General features: G+C 42.7%; 1 protein-coding gene across 2 annotated transcripts; it reads right to left on the reverse strand.

The window, feature by feature from the left end:
* Positions 1–2,873: 2,873 nt before the first annotated feature.
* On the reverse strand, positions 2,874–21,174 carry pax3a (paired box 3a). Of its 2 annotated transcripts, none has more exons than XM_026150519.2 (9): positions 20,827–21,174; positions 20,052–20,287; positions 19,454–19,583; positions 19,067–19,210; positions 10,169–10,368; positions 9,444–9,609; positions 9,091–9,311; positions 5,018–5,278; positions 2,874–4,006 (listed from the first exon to the last, which is right to left on the reverse strand). In XM_026150519.2, the coding sequence occupies exons 1-9, from the start codon at positions 20,909–20,911 to the stop codon at positions 3,989–3,991; spliced, it is 1,461 nt and encodes a 486-aa protein (XP_026006304.1). In that variant the 5' UTR covers positions 20,912–21,174; the 3' UTR covers positions 2,874–3,988. The 2 variants fall into 2 exon arrangements, with proteins under 2 accessions (XP_026006304.1, XP_026006303.1); XM_026150518.2 differs by having other exon boundaries at positions 9,091–9,314.
* Between the last annotated feature and the right edge of the window lie 1,676 nt (positions 21,175–22,850).

The following is a 22,850-nucleotide window of genomic DNA, read 5'->3' on the forward strand; positions in this document are numbered from 1 at the left end:
CTATTTACCAATATACGTGAAGACATTACACATACACAACACGTGGAAACATTGGAAATCAGTTATTGGCAGGCGATCACTTTTTGGCACACACCGGTCTGCTAATTTGAAGCGTCCTCCTGTTCTCCGCGAAGGTAACGTTTGCGCTGCGTTGCGCAAATGAGAAGCGTGTGTTCTCTTTGCACAATCCTCTGCACAATCCCTGAAGTTAATTCTGTAGAGTGAGTCGTGGGTTCACGTTTCGCCACAGCTTTGTAAACTTAGATCATGTGGGGTCACGCAGAGGTTGGGGCGGCCCTGTAGCCGTGCGTCAAGTCTCCACAGATCAGTTACAATGTAATGGCAAAGGAATGTCGCTCGGTCCTGGATATTCCACGGAGCTTTGGGTCTAATTAGAACCAATTTGAGAATTGGATGTCATTTCATCCTTTTAGAAAAATACTGTCTTTTCACAAGCATATGGCTACTGTTGAACTTGTTTGTCTAAAAACATATAATATACAGTTATATATATTTTTAAATAACGCTTATCTGTTTGCTCTCACAGGATTCAAAGTTTTTGTTGTGTTTTTATTTGACAAATAAAAATAATGCTGTAAAAAGTTCAAGCGGAATTTACAGATAATTAAATGGCTGGTTAACACACACATTTTTATCACACACACGCACTCACTGAGTCTCTGCCCTGCACCACCCTCAGTCTGCTGCGAATCCCAAGTTCCCTGTGGTGTACCCATGTTGAAGGCCCTGCTGTTAGGGATCCTGATTGGGCCTCACAGGAGGAGATTCCGGCCTGCCATTGACCCACACTTCTCTATGTTTCCACCCATCTCTCAGATCATCAGAGGCAGCCGTCTCCTCCTGCCTGTCGAACAGCCTGCTTGCATAAGGCTCCTGATTGTCAGATGGAAGGGGGGGGAATGAATCTACTACAGGTTTTTCAAAATCACTAGCAGGTCTTGCCTGAGTAGTCTGCCCTGATGTTTTTCTGGCTTGGTGACTGTCAAAACATCCCCCGTATGCATTCATACCCCTCCTTCTCCTTCTCCTTAGAAAGCCCGTGGCTCACAGGCTGTTCTCCTCTTCAAAGTAAAACTTCTCTGCCATGTGGTCTGCGTTGAATGCCTGTGTTGACGGCCGCCCGGTTTTTATGAACTCCTCATAGGGATCCTTTTTTTCTTCGTCGCTGTCTATAAAGCATTTAAAAAGTGTCATGGCAAGGAAAGAGTAGAAGAACATTACAAACAGGATATAGAAGTGAGCGTTGTCATAGGTCTCTCTAGAACTGGTGGTGGAGACGGTGGTAGCTGGACCGATGTTGGAGAGAGAGCTCACTGTGGTGTTGGAAACGGTCCCACTGAACTGGCGCTCGCTGATGTTTGTCCCAGTGTCATCGAGAATCTGCTTGCATCTGCTTAAAAGAGAAAGCAGGAGGGTCCGGTTCATGGTCTTCATTTTCAAATCAGCAGCAGGAAAGAGGCTCAGCAAGAATCACAATAAAGCAAAAGACACAGGGAGGAAAGAGAACTAAAGGGGATAGTGAATGGCAAGTGTTAGAGGCAGTCACTCGCCGCTTTAGGAAAGGCATGCCGTGAGCCTCCCACCCATTCTTGTGGAGACCTGATAAGGTGGTGTTTCAGATATTAAGAAGCCCACTTCTTTCCTTTTGCAGCCATAATGTGCACAACTGCACTCTTTTTTTTTTAATGATTTCTGTAAAGATGTCATTTTGACCAGAAATTCATCAGAGTCCTTATAAGAATCCCCCCCTTATTTTTTTTCCAGAAATAACCTCTTTTTCTTTTCTCTTTTTGTAGCTCATCCTCTTTGTACTCTTTCCTTCACTTTCAATTTGGGGGTTGGATGCTGCAGAGACACTTGGATTGTTGTCAGCTCCGGTCAAGTAGTCTACTCATTTCAAAGAGTGTTGGGGTCAGAGGTTAAGTTGTCTCCAGTGTGTTGCAGCTTGACTGACACGGAGCTCCAAAGCAAACCCTTTGGCTTTTTCACTGGCTGTGTCTTACAAGTTGAACGCTTGCACACAAAAAAAAAAGTTTGGAGAGAGCAAAGAAAACAGTGAAATTAAATCTTTCCTTGATTTTATCACGTTTGACACAAATACTCAGCATAAACAAATTTAAACACACATCTCAAGACACAAAGTACTGAAAACACATGAAAGCACTAAACAAACGTCCGTGTTTTTCATTGATGCTCGCGTCCTCATTTTAGATATGTACCATGAATGGCGTGGACAGCTGCACAGCTGAGCTCAGAGAAACAAAAAAGGCAGGTAAAGTTGTAGCCTTTTAAAGAATGTACCAACTGGCTTGTTTTGGTGTGTGTGTGTGTGTGTGTGTGTGTGTGTGTGTGTGTGTGTGTGTGTGTGTGTGTGTGTGTGTTTCTGTTTAGTGGTGATAGCCAAAAGTCTTCCAAACCATCTATAGCCATGTGACTGACTAATGCCCCACTCTGTGCTTTTATAATTTACTGCAGCTCTGCTTTAGTCATTAAAGGGTGTGAAGGAGTGTTTATGAAAGGAGATATATTTATGATTTAGTGATCCAGAAATGCACCCCATCTTTAAAAAGCAGGTAGGAAACAACAAAGAAGGAAACTATGAAACACTATGAAAGAACTTTTAGTCGCTCCAAGGTGCTTTACGCCATCAGATTCTTTTTAACCTTCTTCTTACCATTTTTAGAGGTCCCCCCCCCCCCCCCCCCCAAATGTATTCTCTGTAAAGGTAGTAAGATTCTGGGGGCTGATTTATTCATATATTATTCTGTTGTAGATAGGTGCAGATAAACAGTTTATCCATGCCTATGTTTTTAAATGCATTCCACAAATTACACAATTCAGTGTTACAACTGTCCACTTTTATGCGTTTATTATAAATAGTAAATAGTGCTATATTTTACACAAAATGTTTTTACCAACAAAACAGTTTTACGCCATTGTAAATGAAGAGTGTAAAAAAAGAAAAAAAACATAACGAATGAGCATTATGTAAGACTTACTGAAGCACTTACATGTGCTTGTACAGGAGGACGTGTAGAAAAGACACATGAAGACTAAATAAATAGGAAGTGGAAGTAATATTTGCAAGTTCCTTATAAAAAGAAAAAAAAACTAGTTAAACACATGCAAAAGCAAAAATTAACTGTCAAACTGAATAATGTATTCACTGGCAGAGAATTTTTTTTTCTTTTTTTTTTGGCTTAATGACATCACAACTATATGTTCTATCATTCATCGCTTGATGACTTCCCCTGATTGCTCAGTGCGTACAACCCAAAATGAATGACATTACGAAGACAGAGTGTGTTTTTGAGGTTATAACTGGGGAACATTTGATGCACGTTCATTTACATTACATGAGGTATGACTGTATTGCACTTTCTTTGGGTTGCAGCGGATTCACAATGACTCCACGTGGCTTCAGTTCATGTGTTCTTGCTGGTTTTCCCGGTGTAGTCACACGTTGATCGCCAAAGAGTTACTTAATTTACAGTTAATATCATTTTCCATGACACGGTTTTGATGAAGACATTCTTAGAAGAGCAGAAGTTCTTATGAAGTCTACCTTAGCTTGCATCTCTGCTACATGTTTAAAAAATAAAAATACTAAAAGGTCTTGAGTGGAATTACTTCTCATATCCCCGCCCTCCTACTTTTCCTCTTGAAGTATGGTGAATGATCAGCGCTTGGTTCTTGGAGCATGACATGACACACAAGCAAAGCAAGTGTCGGGTAACAAGAGCAACCGTGCCTTTGGTTCTGATTATCCCAGACAACTACCTTCATCACTTCACCTTCATCTCAGAACGTTCACTTCTTGCCAAAGGAGAATGTCTGAATCGCTTTAGCCCCCACACTATGTCTTGCTGTCCTGGGGAAGTTGTCAGAGGCAGCGGCTGGTGGTGTTTTCCAGTGACAAATGTCAGCGAGGCCTGGCAAACCTCTTCTTCACACCACCTTGGGAGCTTCAAATAATAAAAGGCACCTAAGGGGAACATAAAAAGTTTATTTTATTTGTTTATTTTATTTACATACAACAGAAAATCTCATGGAGGTTTAAGTGTGAAATGGACAGTTAAATGTGAGACGTGATGTTGGTAGGGAGGGATGGTGAGAGCAGGTGGGAAAGAAATCTGGGACCCTTTGGTAAACTTCGGAATGAGAAGCTTTGAGAAAGCTCTGAGAATAAGTCTGGACATAGTTTGTACTTGGTGAGGTTGGTTACACTGCGCCGAGACAGAGCCTTAGCCTGGATCTCTGGCACTGCTTCACTGATCAATAACAACTCTAAATCTGACCTCCAGTGGGACACATGGTTCTAATCCGGACCTGCCAAGGGCCATAATCACCCCCTGTTAAAAAGCCTCTTACCCTGCTTTTATGCAGATACACGTACACGCCTGCGCACACATAGACACACATCCATTTGCCCCCCCCACCCCCCAGCTACATATGAGTCCCTCCCAGGACTGACTAAATTAATGACATCAAGATGTTGCCACTGATGGGCCAGTCAACATTTTGGTAGTGTACTTCAGATCAGGCCTAACAGCAGACCGCACACTCCCCTCTGGCCTGTCAAACGCACTTCGAGACACGAGTCCTTTCATTTTGGCGGCGATCTTTGTTACACAGGGGTCATTACATGGCTAGGTGAGCTAGACTGAGGATTTGATGGGCAAGCTCATCATACGCAGGGGTCACGAAAGGACAGTGAGTGAAAACGTGTGTGCTGGGATAAGCTTCGGGCCACGTGGATAGCCCGATGATGGTAATGTAAACTGAGGTAACCGCGCTGCAAGCATTCCCTAAAGTTTACTGTAATTTCAGCGCAGTGCTGGGCGATTTGAGAAGCTCACTCATCAGAAGGATCTGCGCAATTAAAGCAGAGGTTATGGTTTAGGCCTTTAAACAAACCTAAATCAGGTTGGAAGTCGGTATGAATTAGTGTTTTTGTTACAATATTATAACAAAAATTTAAAAAATTACATTGTACCTTGCTCTGACTGTACTGTCCATACTGGTAGGAAGGGTGGTGGTCCACATAGGCTGAGGAGGAGTAGGAGGGCGGGCAGTAAGACTGAGTGCTAGGCAGGGCGGGCATGCTGGTCAGGCCTGGTAGAGCCTCCAGGCGCTGGGAACCATGACAGCTAGCAGCCATACCACCATTGGGCTCCAGGCTCCCAGTCAATGGGGAAAGGGCAAAGTCACTCTGGGACTGATGTGGTACTCCACCTGGATTCAATAGGCCCATCACCTGAAGGCAGACAGAGGAAGTCTTGATTGTTTAGAACAGGAACTGGATTTAATTGAAGAGATTTTCTACTTACAGCGTGACCTTCAAAATAAAATATATTGCAAAGTAAATTTTGAAAAATCCCAAGGCAGTATCATACACTCATTTTATCCACTCCACACAGGTGGGCTGAAGTGTAAGCGCTCCTTCTCTCCCCCCGTTCACTGTCATAAATACATTATTACTAGCTTCCGTCACACATATGGTTCTCTTTATTTGGAATAGGAAGCTAACAGTGGCCAAAGCTTTAGCCCACTAGTGGAATCTGCTATAGTTCTTATGTCGTATTTGCAGAAGCAGGTTAATAAAAATATTGGAGTATTTTTCTCTCATTGTTTACACTAGCCAACTCGTAGCATTTCCTTGAAATTAAACCAACAAAAAAAGAAAGTGTCTAAATTTGCTCAGTGTTGATTTTAAAAACAAAAACGCTGAGAACGTGATGTTTATTTTTGCTTAAATTCTGCCTAAAAAAAAAAAAGCAAATTTCACTTTCACGCTTTCACTTTCCCTTAATCATCTCACTTTCTCTTGAGACAAAAACCACAGTGTCCTTGTGAGGGCGAAGAGGTCAAAGGTTAGGTGGGATTGAGGGGTGGGGTGTGTTTGCATATGTGTCTGAGCGCTACATCTCCTACAAGCATGCAGCAGTAGGTGTTTGCATGCGTACGTGTATGTGTATTAGCAGTTTTTTGCTCCGATGTCAGGGATGTAGGGGTATCAATGATCCACCGGGAACAGCTGCACAAAGGTTTGCGTGAGAGGCAAAGTGAAGTCATTAAAATGTCTAAAAATGGACAAAAAGGGAGAACAAGAATTACAGTCCGTGTAGGAGGACGCAGAGCCGAAGCCAAGAGCAAAACCAGGAACTGTCTAACTGAAAAGAAAAAGATAAAGAATGAGTAGCGCCAAGTGGTTTAAAAAACAAAGGCTTTCACAGCGGACAGTCAGTTGGCGCACACACGCACATGTATGCTACAGAGGCAGCTTCGAGGGTGGCCGTGGCTCAGGTGATAAAAAGTGCAGTCTTCTAGTGGCATGGTTGCCAGTTTGATCCCCAGCTTATCAACATACTGGACAAGACACTGAACTCCATTTAATTCAAATGGCAGGCCAGCACCTTGTTTTCCACCCTTGTTGTATGAGTCGTTTGTCAATCAGAAATGCACTGCGATGCATTTAATTGAACTTAGTTAAGATTAAAAGCTGCTATATTAGTTCAAACTATTTAATTTCTTCAGTTATTTTTACATATTTTTTCTTTTTTCCCCTTTAGTATTTAGTTTCCATTTGTGCAGTCTAAATATTTTTGAACACGCAAGGCTGATATCTCAACTTCTATTTACGTAGATTTCAAACAATACAATTCAGTCATGTTTTAGTAATTAAGACGTTTTATTTTTTAGTTAATATTTGATTAATAATGAATGAAACTAGGCCTTGCATGTCGCAGTACCTTCAGCCTTAAAGCTATTGTGTCTTTGGCCATGTGAGATCATTTGTATTGTAATGTAGCCCAGAAAAAAGAAAAAAAATGAGATGACAAATTTCACACCCATCGTTCTTCGCTGTATGAAAAGTTTGTATGGATTTCTCACTGTTGGTATTCATTTACACTCTCACATCCCTCTCCCCCGTTCCTACCAAATTGCAGCTCAATATCCAATGAATACTTAATCTTAGATATTCCCCGTGCATGTTTTTGCTATGAATCTACGAATTGTATTTAAGGATTCCTTGATTGTGTCTTCATCCAGTTTTCTTCTTGTGAGTCTTTCATGTTCTCTGGTCTGTTATTGTAAAATAGATTTTGTTCTCAGACTGCCTGATTAAATTAAGATATTTTTTTTTTAACATTTTTCCCCACGTGGTGTTTCTTTACAAAATAAAACATATAGTACACATGATTGTGTTGAAATGCATGCACCATGTGTGTGCAAAGGTTAGTTTGCGTTGTATTTGCATGGCTTTCTGTCTGATCTAGGTACTCATGCCCTCTCTGTCTCCAACTGAAACAGCATCAGGTCCTGGTAGTATGTGTCTGTTTTGAGGTTGTTCCGGAGATTAGGACTCGGGGGGGGTGCAAATCCTGGCCGCTTGCTTCCTTGGTGAGAAAGGATTGCTTTGGTATGCACCAGATCAGCAGCGAGACACAGGAGAAAGGGAAACCACTGGCGTGAACGCTACTCCCAAAGCAGAGCTAACTGTTCAGACAAGAATATCATCTATCTAAAGTAAACCTTATCCATATCAAAACTCCACGGTCCTCTCCATATCTGGAGTTGAATGAAACCCCGAAACGTCTGAAGGATCCAGTAGAGTAGATCAGATATTATAGACAAATTTGGAGGTCAGATAAACGGATAAATCCAGCAAGGATTTGATACAAATTTGACCAAGCTACGTAGCTATATGACGAAACTGAAGAAGTAAAGTTTTCTGAGTGCAGAGAGGTCTTGAGGTATTAACTATCAATGTCATAGAATTTAATAAATTCTCATTTTCTCTGCCTTATTAAGTTAAAATCGGGAAATTAATTCTATCCTCATCTGAAATCGAGAAAAACGCATTGTAATGTACATTCAAACAGCTGCAATGGATACATAAATTAAAACAAATTAGCCAACAAAGTGAGTCATTTACATAAATTACACACCTTGTTACGAAGGGCTAGATTACTTCATTCCAATCAATTAAGACACTGGAACATTCAGTGATTGCAATTCCAGACTGAGAAAACATTCGAGGCATGCCGTCCGATTTGCAAGATGAGATGTCCGTTTAAATGCAGAGCGGCCCACTAAGGTTAATGTTGAAACCATCCATGAGGCCACAGCACCTTTGGCCTCTTTATTGGAGTTAAAGTCCATTGGTGACCCTGTGGGTGCAGGAAACTCAGCCCACAAGCATGAGCTCAGTTACAGGAAGGCTGCTACCAGCAAGCTTGCGTACCATTTACAAATTATGAGTTAGCAGACATGACTAACTTTGAATGCATTTAAAACCAGATGTTTCAGATGTTTGCCAAAGTGGTCAGTTATAGCTTCAGCCACAATGGTGCCACCTACTGCTTTCTAACTGTGCACCTCAGTGGCCACAACAAAGCTCTTCTTCTTCTTTTTTCTCGGTATATACATCCTCAGGCATTCACAAAGTAAGAAACCTGCCCGGAGCTGTTTTTTTATCTGAGCCTGACAGGAGTCTGAGATTCTCTCTCATGGGAATTAAGACTCAGCATGCATTGCATGTGAGCCCGCCACCCTTTGTGGCGGTTAAAAGCTCGTTTTACGCCTGTTAGTCTATCTTCTGAGCTGGTAGGGAGCCACTGATGGACACTGATGACTGTGTAATCGACCATAATTGTCTTTTCAGTTTTGATTTGTGTCATCATCCGACATCCGTACATCCTTCCTCACGTCTGGTCCTTTCTGCCCCTCCAAAGACTGACGTTTGCCACATTTTAAATTCATCAAGCTACCCGTCGGAATAAACAAAAATGAAAAGCTACCGAGTTCTTTAGCCTAACAAGGTGTCATCTGTGTCGCTGCAAAGCTGTCTATGAGGCCACACACAGAAGTGCGAGTGCCCGTGTGTCATTATTCCAACATATGGTGGACTTCTCGAACCGCAGCGAAGGACTGCTTCTTTTTTTGTTATGTGTGGATAGGTGTGTGCTTGTATTTCAGTCTAATTAATGTTTGTTTATGCAGAAGTACAATAACTTGGCGATAAATGTATTGCTGTGTATTTTAACAACAGATTGGCAGACTGACCTGCGGTGAGAGGCTGTTGCTGATGGTCGGGTTGACGGCGTTGGTGTGTCCTGCTGGGGCCACAAAGTTTTCTGAATATCCTGAGAAGCCGTGTCGACCAGAAGACAGGCAGTACGCAGAGCTCCCATCCTGGGAACTGGCTGAGGAGCTGAGCCCACTCTGGTGCACAGAGGTGGGTGGTAGAGGCTGCGGTCGGTGGACTGTGCTGGGCTGCTCAGAAGCTGCTGGATAAAATTAGATGAAACATTTTATTTAAAATCCGATTATTCTTATAAAAACACAAACATGTGCGATAAGAAGAAATCTGCAAAATCATTACTCAGGTATGCTCAGATTCATTCAGCTATGCTCACCTTGAGCTATAGAAGTCTGAGGGTAGGGGCTGTCTGACAGTTGATAGGGTTGCAAACCGGGCATAGCTGATGGGGGGAAACCACCAGGGATGAGGTGGTTGAACGCCATCAGTTGATTAGCCCCTGCTTGCTTCCTCCACCGGGCTCTTCGGTTACTGAACCACACCTGAGAGAGTAACATAGGCAAGTGTTTATTTTTCTCCTAACCCAATAGGGTTTGCCATCAGGCCAGTGAAGGTATATGTGCACATGCCAGGCCAGTCGGTGTGATTACAAGGAGCTGAACTGACAGAGATCTTAACATTTGTAAAGTGAAGTGAAATGACACACATTACTGCTTTGTGTGCCATGGCTGGTCGCTGGGTTCAGATAAGGCTGGAGGGTTGTTACGGTTGTTAAACCCTATAATTAGGAAACCGTCTTAAACAAGAGTCTATTTTGTGATATTTGATGATCTTAACATAGCGCTTTTTGAGGAGTTTGCCAAAAATAGGACACTGTTTTCACACACGGTGGCTGTAGTGAATCTGCATTTTGTCTGTCTGCATGTGCAGGGGCAAAGGGTCAAGGGTTTTTAGAGGAACACATGTCTAATAGCTGTGAGGAATGCGTGGCAACATCTCAAGGCTATTTAATGCCCATGTGACACAAAGTCATGACGGACTGACACACTGCTATACTGTCAAGATTCAGGTCTCCAAAACTTTTGCGTGCGTGGGTCTAACCTGAACTCGAGCCTCGGTGAGTTTGGCCCGCTGAGCCAGCTCCTCTCGCGTATAGATGTCAGGGTAGTGCGTGCGTTCGAAAGCCCTCTCCAGCTCCTCCAGCTGTTCTGCCGTGAAGGTAGTCCGACTCCGACGCTGCTTCCTCTTCAAAGGCAGACCCGGCTCGGAGTCCACATCGGAGCCCTCGTCTGAGTGACTGGCTGGGATCAGGAAACAAACTCTGTGTTAATTCGATATTCAGAGGAGTCAGGCTGACACAGAATGAAACACTGTAGTAAATACTAAGCTGGGGTACAATAGCAGGATCTGATACAATAGATTGTGCTGAGTGCAACACATGGTGCAGAGCCACTTTAGATTGTATCCTCCTGCTCCCTTAAACTCCTCAGTGGTTCCTGAGGGGATCAAAAGCCAGAGGCTGCTTGAACATGGATTAAAGAGGACTACATCTCTCTGGGGTATCCATTCCCTGGGACACTGTGTCTCTTCCAGTCTTAGCCATGCTGTGTCCTATGCCGATAGGGTCCCATAGTGAAAGGCAGTCAGCCTTTTGCAGGTGCTTCTTAATCTGTTTGTTCAGTTGAGGGCAGGAGAGAGCAACTGGGTAACTGGGAGACAGCCATTGGGACCTAATTCAGCAGAAGAAGGGAATCATTGAATGCTTGAGACCATAGACAACCATTTCTGAATTTTGAGGGGGAGGTTGCCCATCTATTAAATAATGATTAAGCTCCACAAACTAGCGTGACAGTCTTCCATTGTCCACCATTACGTGTGTGCAATCCCCCCCCCCCCCCATCATTCTCACTCATATGCACACTCACAAACATGCATCTGCTGCGCCTGAGCTACGGGTTTTCACTCGGTGAATGTAGACTGTGACAATGTGTCAAAAACAGATGGAAATAAGACAGAGTTGGAATCCACTTCCAAATCCACCCCAGAGGGACCCCTTAAAGCTCATGAGGAGGGTTCACTGCACCTTTTCGACACTCAAACTATGCAGCAAACACCTCTACGCCGAGGGAGACGAAATAAGTGGCTCAAAACCAGACGGACAGGTGTAAGCAGCAGAAAGGCTTCAGCAGAAGACCGAAGCTTGGCTATTCCCCCCCAAACAGACAGACATTCTCCCTCTGCCCTTCAGATTTAAAGCTTTAATTAAAAAGTGCCAAGTCAGACAACAAGGAGGGGGTGGGGGCTAGAGGCAGAGATCTCCCCTCGCCTCTGGAGTCTCTGGAGCCAAGCAGGAAATGTTTGTGCTGGTTGCCAGTGTGTGTCTGACCAGGCATTACACACGGATTTGGCCTGAGGGAATGCTGCTGTGATAAGGACCGCCAGCACACAAGATTCTGATGCTGAGAAGAGCTCTTTATTACATTTGGACTGAGGGTGCCACGTAGGTGTATAGGCGATCAGTGATTGGTTGGATGCTTCAATAGGTTTGGAAAGTGCAACTCTGAGCATGGGCTGTTTTTTGTGTTGTTTTTTTCCAGGTAAAGTTTGGCCTGAGACGCACTGAAGCACATTTTATATGTAAAATACATGTCCGACACAAAGAGAGACTTTGGATTAAAGTAAAACTTTGCTTATAAAAGGAAACTTATTTTGTATTTCTCTGTGCATTTTCTATAAATCAGCAACTTGAGGAGAGTACATCTCAAGATGAGGAAGCGAGCACAGCTATATCCAGTGCCATTACCATTTTAATAATGGGCGAACAGAGAAGGAAAGAAAAAAAAAGACAATGAATGACGGCAAAGAAACGCAAAAAATTCTTGAGGGAGGGAAGGCGAACTCATAAAACTCCTCAGAGGAGAAAGCTCCCCATTGGCATTGTATATCATGTTAACTACAAGGTTGGGGGTGGATCTCCTCGCCTGCACCCTTTTACCTTTTATTTCTGTCTTTCCTTCTCCTTTCCCTCCCTGTTTTTATTATTAGTAACTACTAAGAAAACAGTCCGTCACAGAGTGTCCTTAATGGTAAATGACAGTGTTGCTTTTGTCATCCTCTAGCATGCTCTCTCTCTTTTTCTCTCTTCCTCTCTCACTGTCTTTCTTTTTTTTTTTGTGGGGGGGGGGGGGGGGTGTTGTTATGTGGCCAGGCCTTTGTATCTTTGCAGGGAAAAGCCTGTGGCAGGGCTCTATTGGACCGATTACCACGCTCCATCTGTAGGAGCCATCAGGGACGCCCGGGCCCGCATTCAGGGGCCTGTCACCTGCCCAGCAGGGGAGTGGAGGGGGCTGAAGGGTGAGATGGGGGCTGTAGAGCCAGGGGCTGAGTGGGGGAATGAAGAGTGGGAGGGAGAAAGGGGGGGGGGGCACAAAGGAGTCTGGAGAAGGGCTACTGAGGGCTGTGGAGGGGCACAGCAGGGGAGCACCCCTTCATCCCCTCCCTCCATGGCCTGAGGGGCACAAAGTTGGGGGATGGGGAGTTGAAGGGTTGACATGGTGAGGAGATGGGAGGCTGAAGGCACCTGAAGAAGATGATGGGGAAGGCGTGCTGGGTGCCAAGCTAAGGCAAATTGGGGTGCTGGTTATTCTTTAGGACCTGTCCCTTAAATCTCATCAATTTACTTCACTGCTCTTGTCTTCTGCTCTCCCATCATTGCATCTGCATCTTTGACTTTTTTTTTTAAAACACTTTCCTGCACTGACATCAGTTTTTAAGGCATGCTGATGCAGAAGCAGGCTTGTTCCCACACATTCCCTGCAACAAAACGACAGAAGAAGATACTAACCGCACAAAGGAAGGCCTCGACCTCCTTACTTAAACACCCAAATCAAATTTTACGCTGGAGCTAAAGCACCGGGGAGCTGAAAATACTCCATCGCTCCTCACAGTTTGGCTCTGGCTCTGACGGGCGTCCTAACAGAAAGATAGATTATTATCCCACAAGCGGAAATTGAGGTTGCTGAAGAATAATCCATGAAACAGTTGTTTCAAAAGAGAGCAAGATGTAGTATAATAAACTAATAAGAAGCTAGTTCAGATAGCAGAACAGATATGACTGTGTTTATCGCAGTTTAAGGAGCTCAACAAGTGAATTCAACAGGTTCCTTTCCCTGATCAGAAATTCAAGACAAAAAAAAACAAAAAAAAAAAAAACAAGTGTATTCACAGACGAGCGTGCAGGCAGATAAAATGCAGAGGGCAAGGACAGTGCTGCAGACCCACCATGCAAGATAAACCCAACCACATATTGATCGAGAGAGGAGACTGACAGGCAGGGAAGATAAACTCCAGAGGGTCACAGATGTGAACTTGGGGAATGTCCAGTTCCATTAGCTTCACCTGCAGCAGGAGTGCCTCAAACAAGCCAAAAAAACCCAAGAGAGGGTTTCGACTGTTAGGAATAAAGGCTGCTCTTGTGTATTGCAGAAACTACCTCGGCCAGGGCTTGCCTTGCCAAGCATTCACCCCCCCCCCCCCTCCACTTACCCTTTCAAGAGATGTTAATATGAAGAGACACTGCGCTCATACATGCATATAAATTTACACACATGCACTTTGAAACGAGAAACAAACCAAAGAGGTGGAGAGAGAAGTGTGAGAGAGACTCAAAGTACATACTGAAGGAAGGAATAAAGTAAGAAATCAAAAAAGACGAGAAAGTCTCAAATGAAGAGGGAAACGAGGGGATGAGGAAACACAGAGGAAAGAGAAAGCGAAGCAGAGCATATGTGGCAGTTTATAGTCTCATCTTGATAGGGGCTGGCTTAGCCCGTCCTCCAGGGGCTGTTAATAGAGAAGGTAATTGAGCTGGTGACATGTGTTCGCAACACAAAACAAAGGGCAGAAGAGACAAATGAACTAGCTATTTGCCCAAGGAAGTAGATGTGGCCCTTTCAGGCCACAGAGCACAGTGCGAGTGGGCCACTGAATAAAATAGTGGCATGCCACATAGAGCCAGAGCGAGCAGATGCACTGAGGGAAAGAATGGTTAACTGACAGCTTATGGGCTCAGCTGGGGTTAACAGTTAAGGGGGAATTGGGAGTGAGTGGGCTGCTCACTTGACTTGCTAAAGAGCCCCCAGGAACCCGCAGCTGCCTGGGACAAAAAAAAAAAAAAAAAAGGGGGGGGGGGGGAGAAAAAGTGAGAGATGATGATGTGATGGACATAGAAAAAAAAATGGAGCGAATAAGCGGAGGAGGTTAGCACTTAACGGACAAAGAAATAGCCGGCAATATGAAGTTGAAAGATGTATCTCTGTCTAATATCGGTGAGGGTGACAAAAAAAGCACAAATGGCCCTGCGTGGCTATTATGTGTGCCCAGTGTGCGGTGGTTATTATTTAGTTCCACCGCAGTGCAGTTAGGTGACAGTTTCACGGTGGCATTTCCACCCTCGGGGCACGGACAAAGCAACTGCAAAGAACCCACGCAGGGCTGCAGCAACAGGCCAGTCTGCCGCACGTTCCAGTCACACAGAGACCAACCAGCAGAGCTCCCCATCAGCTCTGCCCTGTTAGGCAAAACAGACACCCGAACCAATTACCTGACGCAGGACAGCCGGAATATGGTTCTCGGATGCAGGAAAGATGTACGTGTTACAAAAAGAAGGTTATTTGTGCGTCATGGATCCTTCGGTGTAACATCCTGACACTGGTTTGTCCGTTGACAGCTTTTCCCAAACATTATCATAACCTCATTTCCTGGGGCCTGATAGTTTTAACAGTGAAGTGACCCCAGGTTAGCCCCTGACCTTTTCACACACACAGCACCGCAGCGGAGTCAGCCTCGCCACTGACCCTGCAACAAAACTGCACAGATACTCAGAGAGAAAAACCATCAACACATTCCACACTTTAATTTTTCAGACCCTACAAATGTCTATGATTTATTTATTTATTTTTACTTAAATGGTAGGAAATAAGCTGGAAATTAGAACACACATTTCTTTACTTAAAAAAAATGTTGTCTTCCTTGTTCAGAGTGAGAAAAAGAAATAAATCAAAACAGCAGCAGAGTTGCGTTGGCACGTCCGTAATGTGCAATGTGCTGGATGAAACTGCTTCACAAAACCTGAGGCTAAACAAAGTTAAGTGATTGACAACGCTGTCTGGCTTTACTCAATTAACTATCCCATTGTGGCTCTTCTTTGGAGAGTCCCCTCGCTCCCGACCCTTTTCTCTCCTCGCTCCTTTATCCTCCCCATCACAGACTTTTGCTTGGCTAATACTTCCAAGAAAATAGAGAGCTCTTTTTCTACTGGGGCTCCTCTCCTTGACCTTCTATTGCTCGATGCTTCTTTTTCAGTAACTTCACAGTGTCTTTGGGGTTAGTGGGGAGAATGCAGAGAGTACATCAGCGCCGAGGGGCCGGCTCAGGGCAGGACCCCAGCCCATTACTTCAAAGTTGGCCCGCATTCATTAATTGTCCTTTGAATTAATATTGGAGGATCACAATGTGGGTGCCAACAGAGAAAGAGGCTTTAATGAAGCATAGAGTCTGCATTCAGTTGCAGATCAGCCAGTGTGGATTTTTTCCATTCTTTTTTGGAGCAGGAGAGAGCGTTGAGAGTGGTGCCGACTAGCAAAATGTGAAAGTGCTGAGTATTTTAAGTAGAGTAGAAGGGCAAAGAAGTATCTATCCACCCATCCATCTATGAATTTGGGCTGTTTTCCCAGCAGTCTAACAGGATAAATAAGCATCATAAGCACTCTCAACACAGGAAAACACAGAGTGAGCCCCACATATAAATTTTTCCATTATCCAGCCCTGAGAGGAAAATGGAAATGTGGCTATAGCAGACATTCCTCTGGTTGCACTGAGGCCTTCTGTCTCCTGTCTCCTCCAAAACTCCAGTCGCATGTTCTACAAAATCTCTCTCTCTGTTTACAGTTAAGGGTTATTGCTATGTTGCCTGGATGCCTCTGTTCCCTGTGTGTGCCCGAAATGTTATCTGTTTATATACTTAGATGCCTCATGAGAGCCTAAGTTATGAAACTTGAAAATTGGATTAAAGAGCCTGTATGTAGCCGGCTACGTGCGGAAGTTTGTTATTGCAATAGCTTCTCCTTTGTTGGCGGTTCAGATCAACCTATATTACATACGCATTTCTGACCGCTTTAAAATACGGCACAGGCCTGAACGCAGTTGCAGACTTTCTGCTCTCCTCGCTCTCCAAATTTCCCCCTCATTCAAAAGCCATGCCAAAATCACAGGGAGCCAGTAACCCAGTTTATTTACACAAACAAAGTCCTACTCAGCTCCTTTGACAAAAGCAGCTAAATCTTTCATGTTTTGTCAGCACTTGATTCCTCCTGTCCCTCTGGCTATTTGCCTGCCTCTGGACAATAGAGGCAGGAGAATGGCAGCAGATTGTTGGAATGCACCTCAATGAAACCAATTATTACATGTTGACTGCGTTCACCATGGCAGATTTGAAAGAACTGAGCTCATTCATTTTGGCACCACGGGACTCCCTTTTTAAAGAAAAGTTATCCCTTTGACTGTTTGTATTTCTGAGCTTTCTTCCCCCCCGCCTCCTCCTTCTTCTTCTTCTTTTTGCCTTTCACCCCACTGCCATAAATGGATCCTGCAAGACTTGCTGCTCTAGCTTCGATGACTTTGGTTACTTTAATTAATTGTATGACGCTAAAGGCTAAAGTGCTAAGAGTATGGAGGAAAGGATGCTATCAATTAACACATCCCAAGAACAAGAACAGCGTTGCACAATTCAGTGTTCCTGTAAATATCACACACCCAAGATACAATGAGTTGCTTGACTGCTTTATTAACAAATATATATACACACATATATATAAATTGTAAACCAACTTGCTCAACCGTACGCGCTGTTTAAACTTTGTCAAGTCTACTTTCACTTATGCAGGAAATGGAACAATCAAACCCTTTCCCACAATGTTCCAGCCACTCACCAATGCCATTGGCCTTCCTGATATATACTTTAACCCACAAACCTTAGCAGTCCTTTTTTTCCCAGACAAATAAATCTAAATGAGTCAGCTTTGATCTTAGCACTTAAGGAAAGCCAACAATAGTGGTAGAAGAGAAAGGGGCAGAGAGCAACAGGCTTCTCTCTACCACAACAATAGCCTCTACAAACACCTACTTAATCAATATTTGGCCAGAAGACACTCTCTCAGTCCCCAAACCACCCTTTTCACATTCTAATGAAGTCTCATAAAAGAGGGGGGAAAGAAGAAAAACTCAACTACTTCCACAAAGAGACAAGAATGAAATTGTACTTTTCTCAATAGAGAAATGTGCTTTAAAGATGATTGCGTGTAGGATGTCACCTATTTGGTGGAGAGAGAGAGAAAGGAGAAACTTCTATTTATTTGTTTATTTTGTTCTGACAATTAAAACAATTCCTAAAAATCATTCAAATTACATTTTAAACATATTTAAACAACTAGGTCTTCGGCTTGGGGCGATGAAGCAAATCAGGGTCAAGAAGAAATTATGCGTATGAAATCATAATTTGCTGGTGTATCCATCTACGATCAGAATCTAATCGGATTTTTATTTTGTATCCCCCCCCCCCCCCCCCCCCTTCCCTTACAAATGAGTTGAAGAAGTTTAACAAGCAAGCTGGCCTGATCAATACTGTGGATGTTCCTCGTCTGGTGGAGGGAAGTGCCCACAGTCACTCCATTAAATGTATGCGCCCTAGGCGGAAAGGAAAGGGGCGGACTTTTTCTGGGATGAAAGTGGAGAGAAATAAAAGGGTTCGGGTTTAATCTAGTGAAGAGTGAAGAGTTTCCCTGCGCTCGCTCGCTGAAGGCGTCATGCTCGCTGCGCAAAGACAAAAAGCGGCGATAAAAGCTCCGTGCGCAACAGTAACGGAACCGTTCGATTTGACTGGCGTGAATTTAACACATCTCCACATTTCACAAAACTGCGAGCCTTTTGTGAGCTGCGGAATGCGTTAACTCAATGTTAATTTTATTTTCTCCTCTTAGAAGAATTCCCGTCTGGTAAAATAGAACAAGAGTTCGCATTTCAACAGAAATATATTAGGAAACTCTGCATTATTTAGGCTAAAACAGCAGCATAATTACTCCTCGTGTAGCAACTATAAATTCAATCACGTCTCCAATAGCAACAGTTTCATTTCAGTCCTCAACAGGTCGAAAATCAACAGGTGATTGTCTGATTCTGGTTTCTTCCCTTTTTTCCCCTTTGATGTGATTTGTTCTGTAAACACTGACGAAATCCTCCAAACTGGCACTTTTTTGGAGGAGTCTATAAACCAGGTCGCACTGGGCCTGTTGGTGTCCCTGAATAATTCATCGCTCATTGCGGGTTCATAATGTCTTCTCCCGGCCTTTTGTCAGCGCAGCTTTTTTTTCTCCTCCTCCCTTTCTTTCCCTATTTTGAAAGAGCCTGGCATTTTATTGTACACCACTGAGCCGCTCACTGGAGTTTGGCTTTTTTGTGCGTCATACCGAGGTGTGACTCTAAATGGACTCGCGATGCTTTGTGCTCAGAAGTTCATTCGCAGTGTCCGATTAAGTGTTTAAAAAAAAGAAATAAATTCTCAGGCCTGGGAGTTACACAAATGTTTGATTTTGAAAAAACTATTTGTTTAACTCTCACAAGTGTATGCGCATGCGTGAGCATCTGAGATTTTAAAAATTCAAACATTTCCAGAAAGTAATATCGAAATTATTATTATTATTATTCATTTTCTTTCTGATACAAACAAACGGCAAAGCACAAGCGGATTTCACCAGCCTGAAAAGCCTTGCTCATAAGCTACAGACAACAAAACCGACCACACACAATTAAACATTTAAAAGCCATAAACAACCAGATCTTACTTTTCTACTCAAATTCGTTTCTTAATTTTTTTTTCTTTATCAACATTCTCCTGGACAGTAACATGAGCACACAGCGCATTGAAATCATAAATGAAGAACTTACATCGATCTCCCAGAATGCCATCGATGCTGTGTTTCGTCCGTGGCTCGTTTTCCTCCATCGCCCTCTTCACGACTTCTTCATCCTCCTCCTCATCCTCACCAGCTCCGCCGAATTTGGAGCGCATGACGCGGCTGATGGCGCTCACTGAGTCAGACGGAAAAGTTCGGATAAGTTACAGAAAGAAAGAAAAAAGTAAAATCATTCTTTAAAAAAATACTTCATTATCAAATAATTAACAAAAAATGTTCAGAATCCCTTACACCAACAAATTTTGCGCTCGTTTTTGTTGATTAAAATGATCCCATCACTTTTAAGCGGGGAAGATGAAATGATTTTTCCACATCGTTCCTTCCGGTTATAGTTACAATATTTTATAATTGTCTGTACCTGAGGGGACGTTGTTTCTGTCGCAGATTCCGTCTTTCAGTAGTTTGTCCCTAATTTCCCAGCTGAACATTCCCGGGTTTTCTCTCTTATACTCTTCGATTTTCTTGTCAATCTCTGGAGAAGCGGTTTGCTTCGGTGGGAAAAGGGAGAAATCATATTTTAAATAAGGGTTATATATATATATATATATATATATATATATATATATATATATATATATATATATATATATATATATTTATATATATATATATATATATATATATATATATATATATATATATATATATATATATATATATATATATATATATACATATATATATATATATATATACATATTTCTAGACACACGTTTTATTTTGGCTGAATGTCTAAAAAAGAAAAGGTTGGGGGGGTTTAATATCAGCTGTTGAATTTTTTAATAACGATTGCAAATTTCCAGATTATTAAATCTGTGAGTTTAACAACAGTGAAGATTTTTATTTTGACGGGAATGTGTTGTCTGAGCGTGTTCTGAAAAGCTTTGCTGAAATAACCTGTGGACACTGGCTCTTGAATAATAATCAGACACAACATTAGCCGTCCCGTCTCTCACCTTCGGCTTGCTGCCTCCGATGGCCCCCGGTCTGATAGAACCCGTCTCCTGGTACCGGCAGAGAATTTTGGAGACGCAGCCGTGGGACACCCGCAGCTGACGGGAGATGACGCACGGCCGGATACCGTGATGGGCCATCTCCACTATTTTATGTCGAATGTGGTTGGGAAGAGGTCTGCCGTTTATGAAGACACCACCGAGCTGGTTGACCCGACCCTGTCCTAACGGAGTCGAGACTATAGACAACAAGAGGTTTAGTTTGTGAAACACCTGAAAACTAGACAACTTGCCTCTTATCTTTTCAGCAAAACACTTTGGAAACTGTATATGTATAAAATAAATAAACAAACAACAACTCCTCACAACTCTCATGTGACAGGCTATGTTGGAATAAGAGCAGTGAAATATGTAAAAGCATTTATAAAATATATATTGGCCAGCTGGACAACTGTGTTATTAAACACATCGTTTTTTAAAGGTTACATTTAGACACAAAAACTACACTTATGCTTAAATAGTAGGCATAAAATAGACATGAAATATTACAAATTCAAAACCAATCACCATATAGCGCAGTCAGACTTTCTCTCCAGTAACAGACATTTAAAGTCAAGTTTTTGTTTTTCGTTTTGTTTTGTTTATTTTTGGTTTTGGTTTTTTACAGTTTTAAAGATGTTCCGCAGTCACTTTTTCCACCTTTGCTCAAGTTTTTTTGCTTTAAGTTGAACTTTAGTTTTAGATGTGCGAGCAGTAGCAGCTGGATGAGGTTTCTTACCTTCTAGCGAGTATCCTCCTCGCGGGTAATTCTGATGGGGAGTCGGCCTCATCATCCTCGGTAAACCTCCTGCAAGTGCTGTCATGTTTCCTGACTTTCTGTCAGGTCGCTTCACACGTTTAACGTAGCTACCTTGGTAGATTTTAATCCAACAAGACGCTCCTTCTTTTGTTAGTTTAGACGCCCTCTTTGCATTCGTTGAGTAACAGGTTGCCTCGACCGCAGCGCACCGAATTCCTCATAAGAGTTACTGGTTGCTTTCCGGTGATCGATGTGGGCTGAGGGGTGAGTTTAAATCAAAGTGCTGGTTGCCCTGGCAGTCCTGCGGGGACTATGAAGATGCTGTGCGAGGATGGATTGAAGTTAAACATTTTATCTGTGCTCGCTGTCCCCTCTGACTCTACCGCGCGCATGCTGATTGGTCAAAGATCCGGACGTTCAGGGCCAGGGGGAGCTGTGTGATTGGACGTCGGGCCCTCTCTTGTCTTTGGACTGACCTCACGAGGTCAGCTTGTCACGTCACAGGCTTCTGTGCGTGAAACTTCTCACAGCGAGAGCAACTCTTAACAAAACAAATTCACCAGATCTGTTCGATTAATAGTTCTTGCCTGGCTCTGCTGAGATGATGATGCCACTGCTGGGCCTCAAATGAACAGCGCGAGACGATTAGCCTACAGAAGCAGCTCGACTGGGGTTAGATTTTACAAATCTGACGATTCTTTTTGAAGTCATCTAAGTTTTCTGCTACCTTGAGAGTTCGCAATGAGTACTTTAAAATCAAATCAGTTAACACAGTCAATCATAACCTTATTTCAACAAAAAACACATTTTTTTATACATATAGATATTTTTATGGACATTTTCTTGGTGTTGTTGTTATTATAGAAGGGGGAGTCTAGTTGGGTTTTTTTTTTTTTATCTTTTTCTAGGAGTTTCTTCACATACACCGTAATAAGCTCTAATAAGTTATAAGTTGTCATGTAATCGTTGCAGTAATTTAACAATGAATGCAGCGCGGAGCAGTGTAACACATCCGTGCAAATGCTGCATTAGGGACACCCTGAGCCACATGTTGGATCACTTGATTTTTCTAAAGCTTGAGTTGTTGTTGTTGTTTTTAAAATAATTACAAGAAATGGCGGTTTTATTATATTTTATTTTATTTTTTATTATTCTGTTCCCCCCAGGAATACGTTATACATTGGGTGACTGAGCTTATGGGACACCTTAGTCTGCTGAATTGAATGACTGATTGGTCAAAACAATATTAGGCAACATCATAACTTACATTTTCTGTGCAATGCAGTGATCACCGTTATATTTGTGAATATTTACCTAAACATGATGATGATCCTGAGGAGCACTGTGAAAATCTCAACTAAATGAAACTAATTTCATTTAATAATAAACGTATTTATTTATTTATTGACTGTTAAATGGAGAAACAATGGATGGGGGCACAGAGATTGTTGTATCGTTATTTCACTTACATCCCAACTTGGTGCAATCTTTCTGGTCCTTTCACTCCCACAGCATGTGGCTCAACATATCTTTAGTCACTCTATAAGACCCTCTGTTTAAAAAAAATCCAATGGACACAGAACATGTGGAAACATTATACGTCCATAAAAGCAGAATGGGGGAGATAGAAAGTTATTATACTAAAGTTCGACTATCATGAAAAGGATATTGGATCTACCATGTCAAATCAATTAGAGGGGTAAGCTGAGTCAGAAATGCGCTGTGGTGGTGGCAGCAGCGGTGAACCTAATGCATCAAAAATATAGAACAAAATGAACCCAAAACTAAATAACATGTAGCATTTACTTGGCAGATACACAGCCAGAGTCTTTTGAGGCTATATTTTGGAATCATACATATTAATGAAACTCAATAACCTTCTATGTCTCCACTAAAGATAAAGTTAGTATAGCTGCCTAATAACCTATAGGCAGTTTTGTTCTTGGCCGATAAGGCCCTCTGCTGAACCACAGCACTGGAAAAATCTCCTTTCTTTGCAAAGC

The sequence above is a fragment of the Astatotilapia calliptera genome, chromosome 18 (genome assembly GCF_964374335.1).
Source record: "Astatotilapia calliptera chromosome 18, fAstCal68.1, whole genome shotgun sequence".
Classification (NCBI taxonomy): Eukaryota; Metazoa; Chordata; class Actinopteri; order Cichliformes; family Cichlidae; genus Astatotilapia; species Astatotilapia calliptera.

What these genes read in the sequence shown, in the direction of transcription:
- pax3a (XM_026150518.2), bottom strand. Translation starts at nt 20,911, where the DNA reads ATGACAGCACTTGCAGGAGGTTTACCGAGGATGATGAGGCCGACTCCC. An exon ending in AGGAGGATACTCGCTAGAAG is followed by an intron (nt 20,288 to 20,826) that starts GTAAGAAACCTC and finishes TGTTGTCTATAG; the next exon opens with TCTCGACTCCGTTAGGACAG. An exon ending in TCAGACTTCTATAGCTCAAG is followed by an intron (nt 9,315 to 9,443) that starts GTGAGCATAGCT and finishes AATTTTATCCAG; the next exon opens with CAGCTTCTGAGCAGCCCAGC.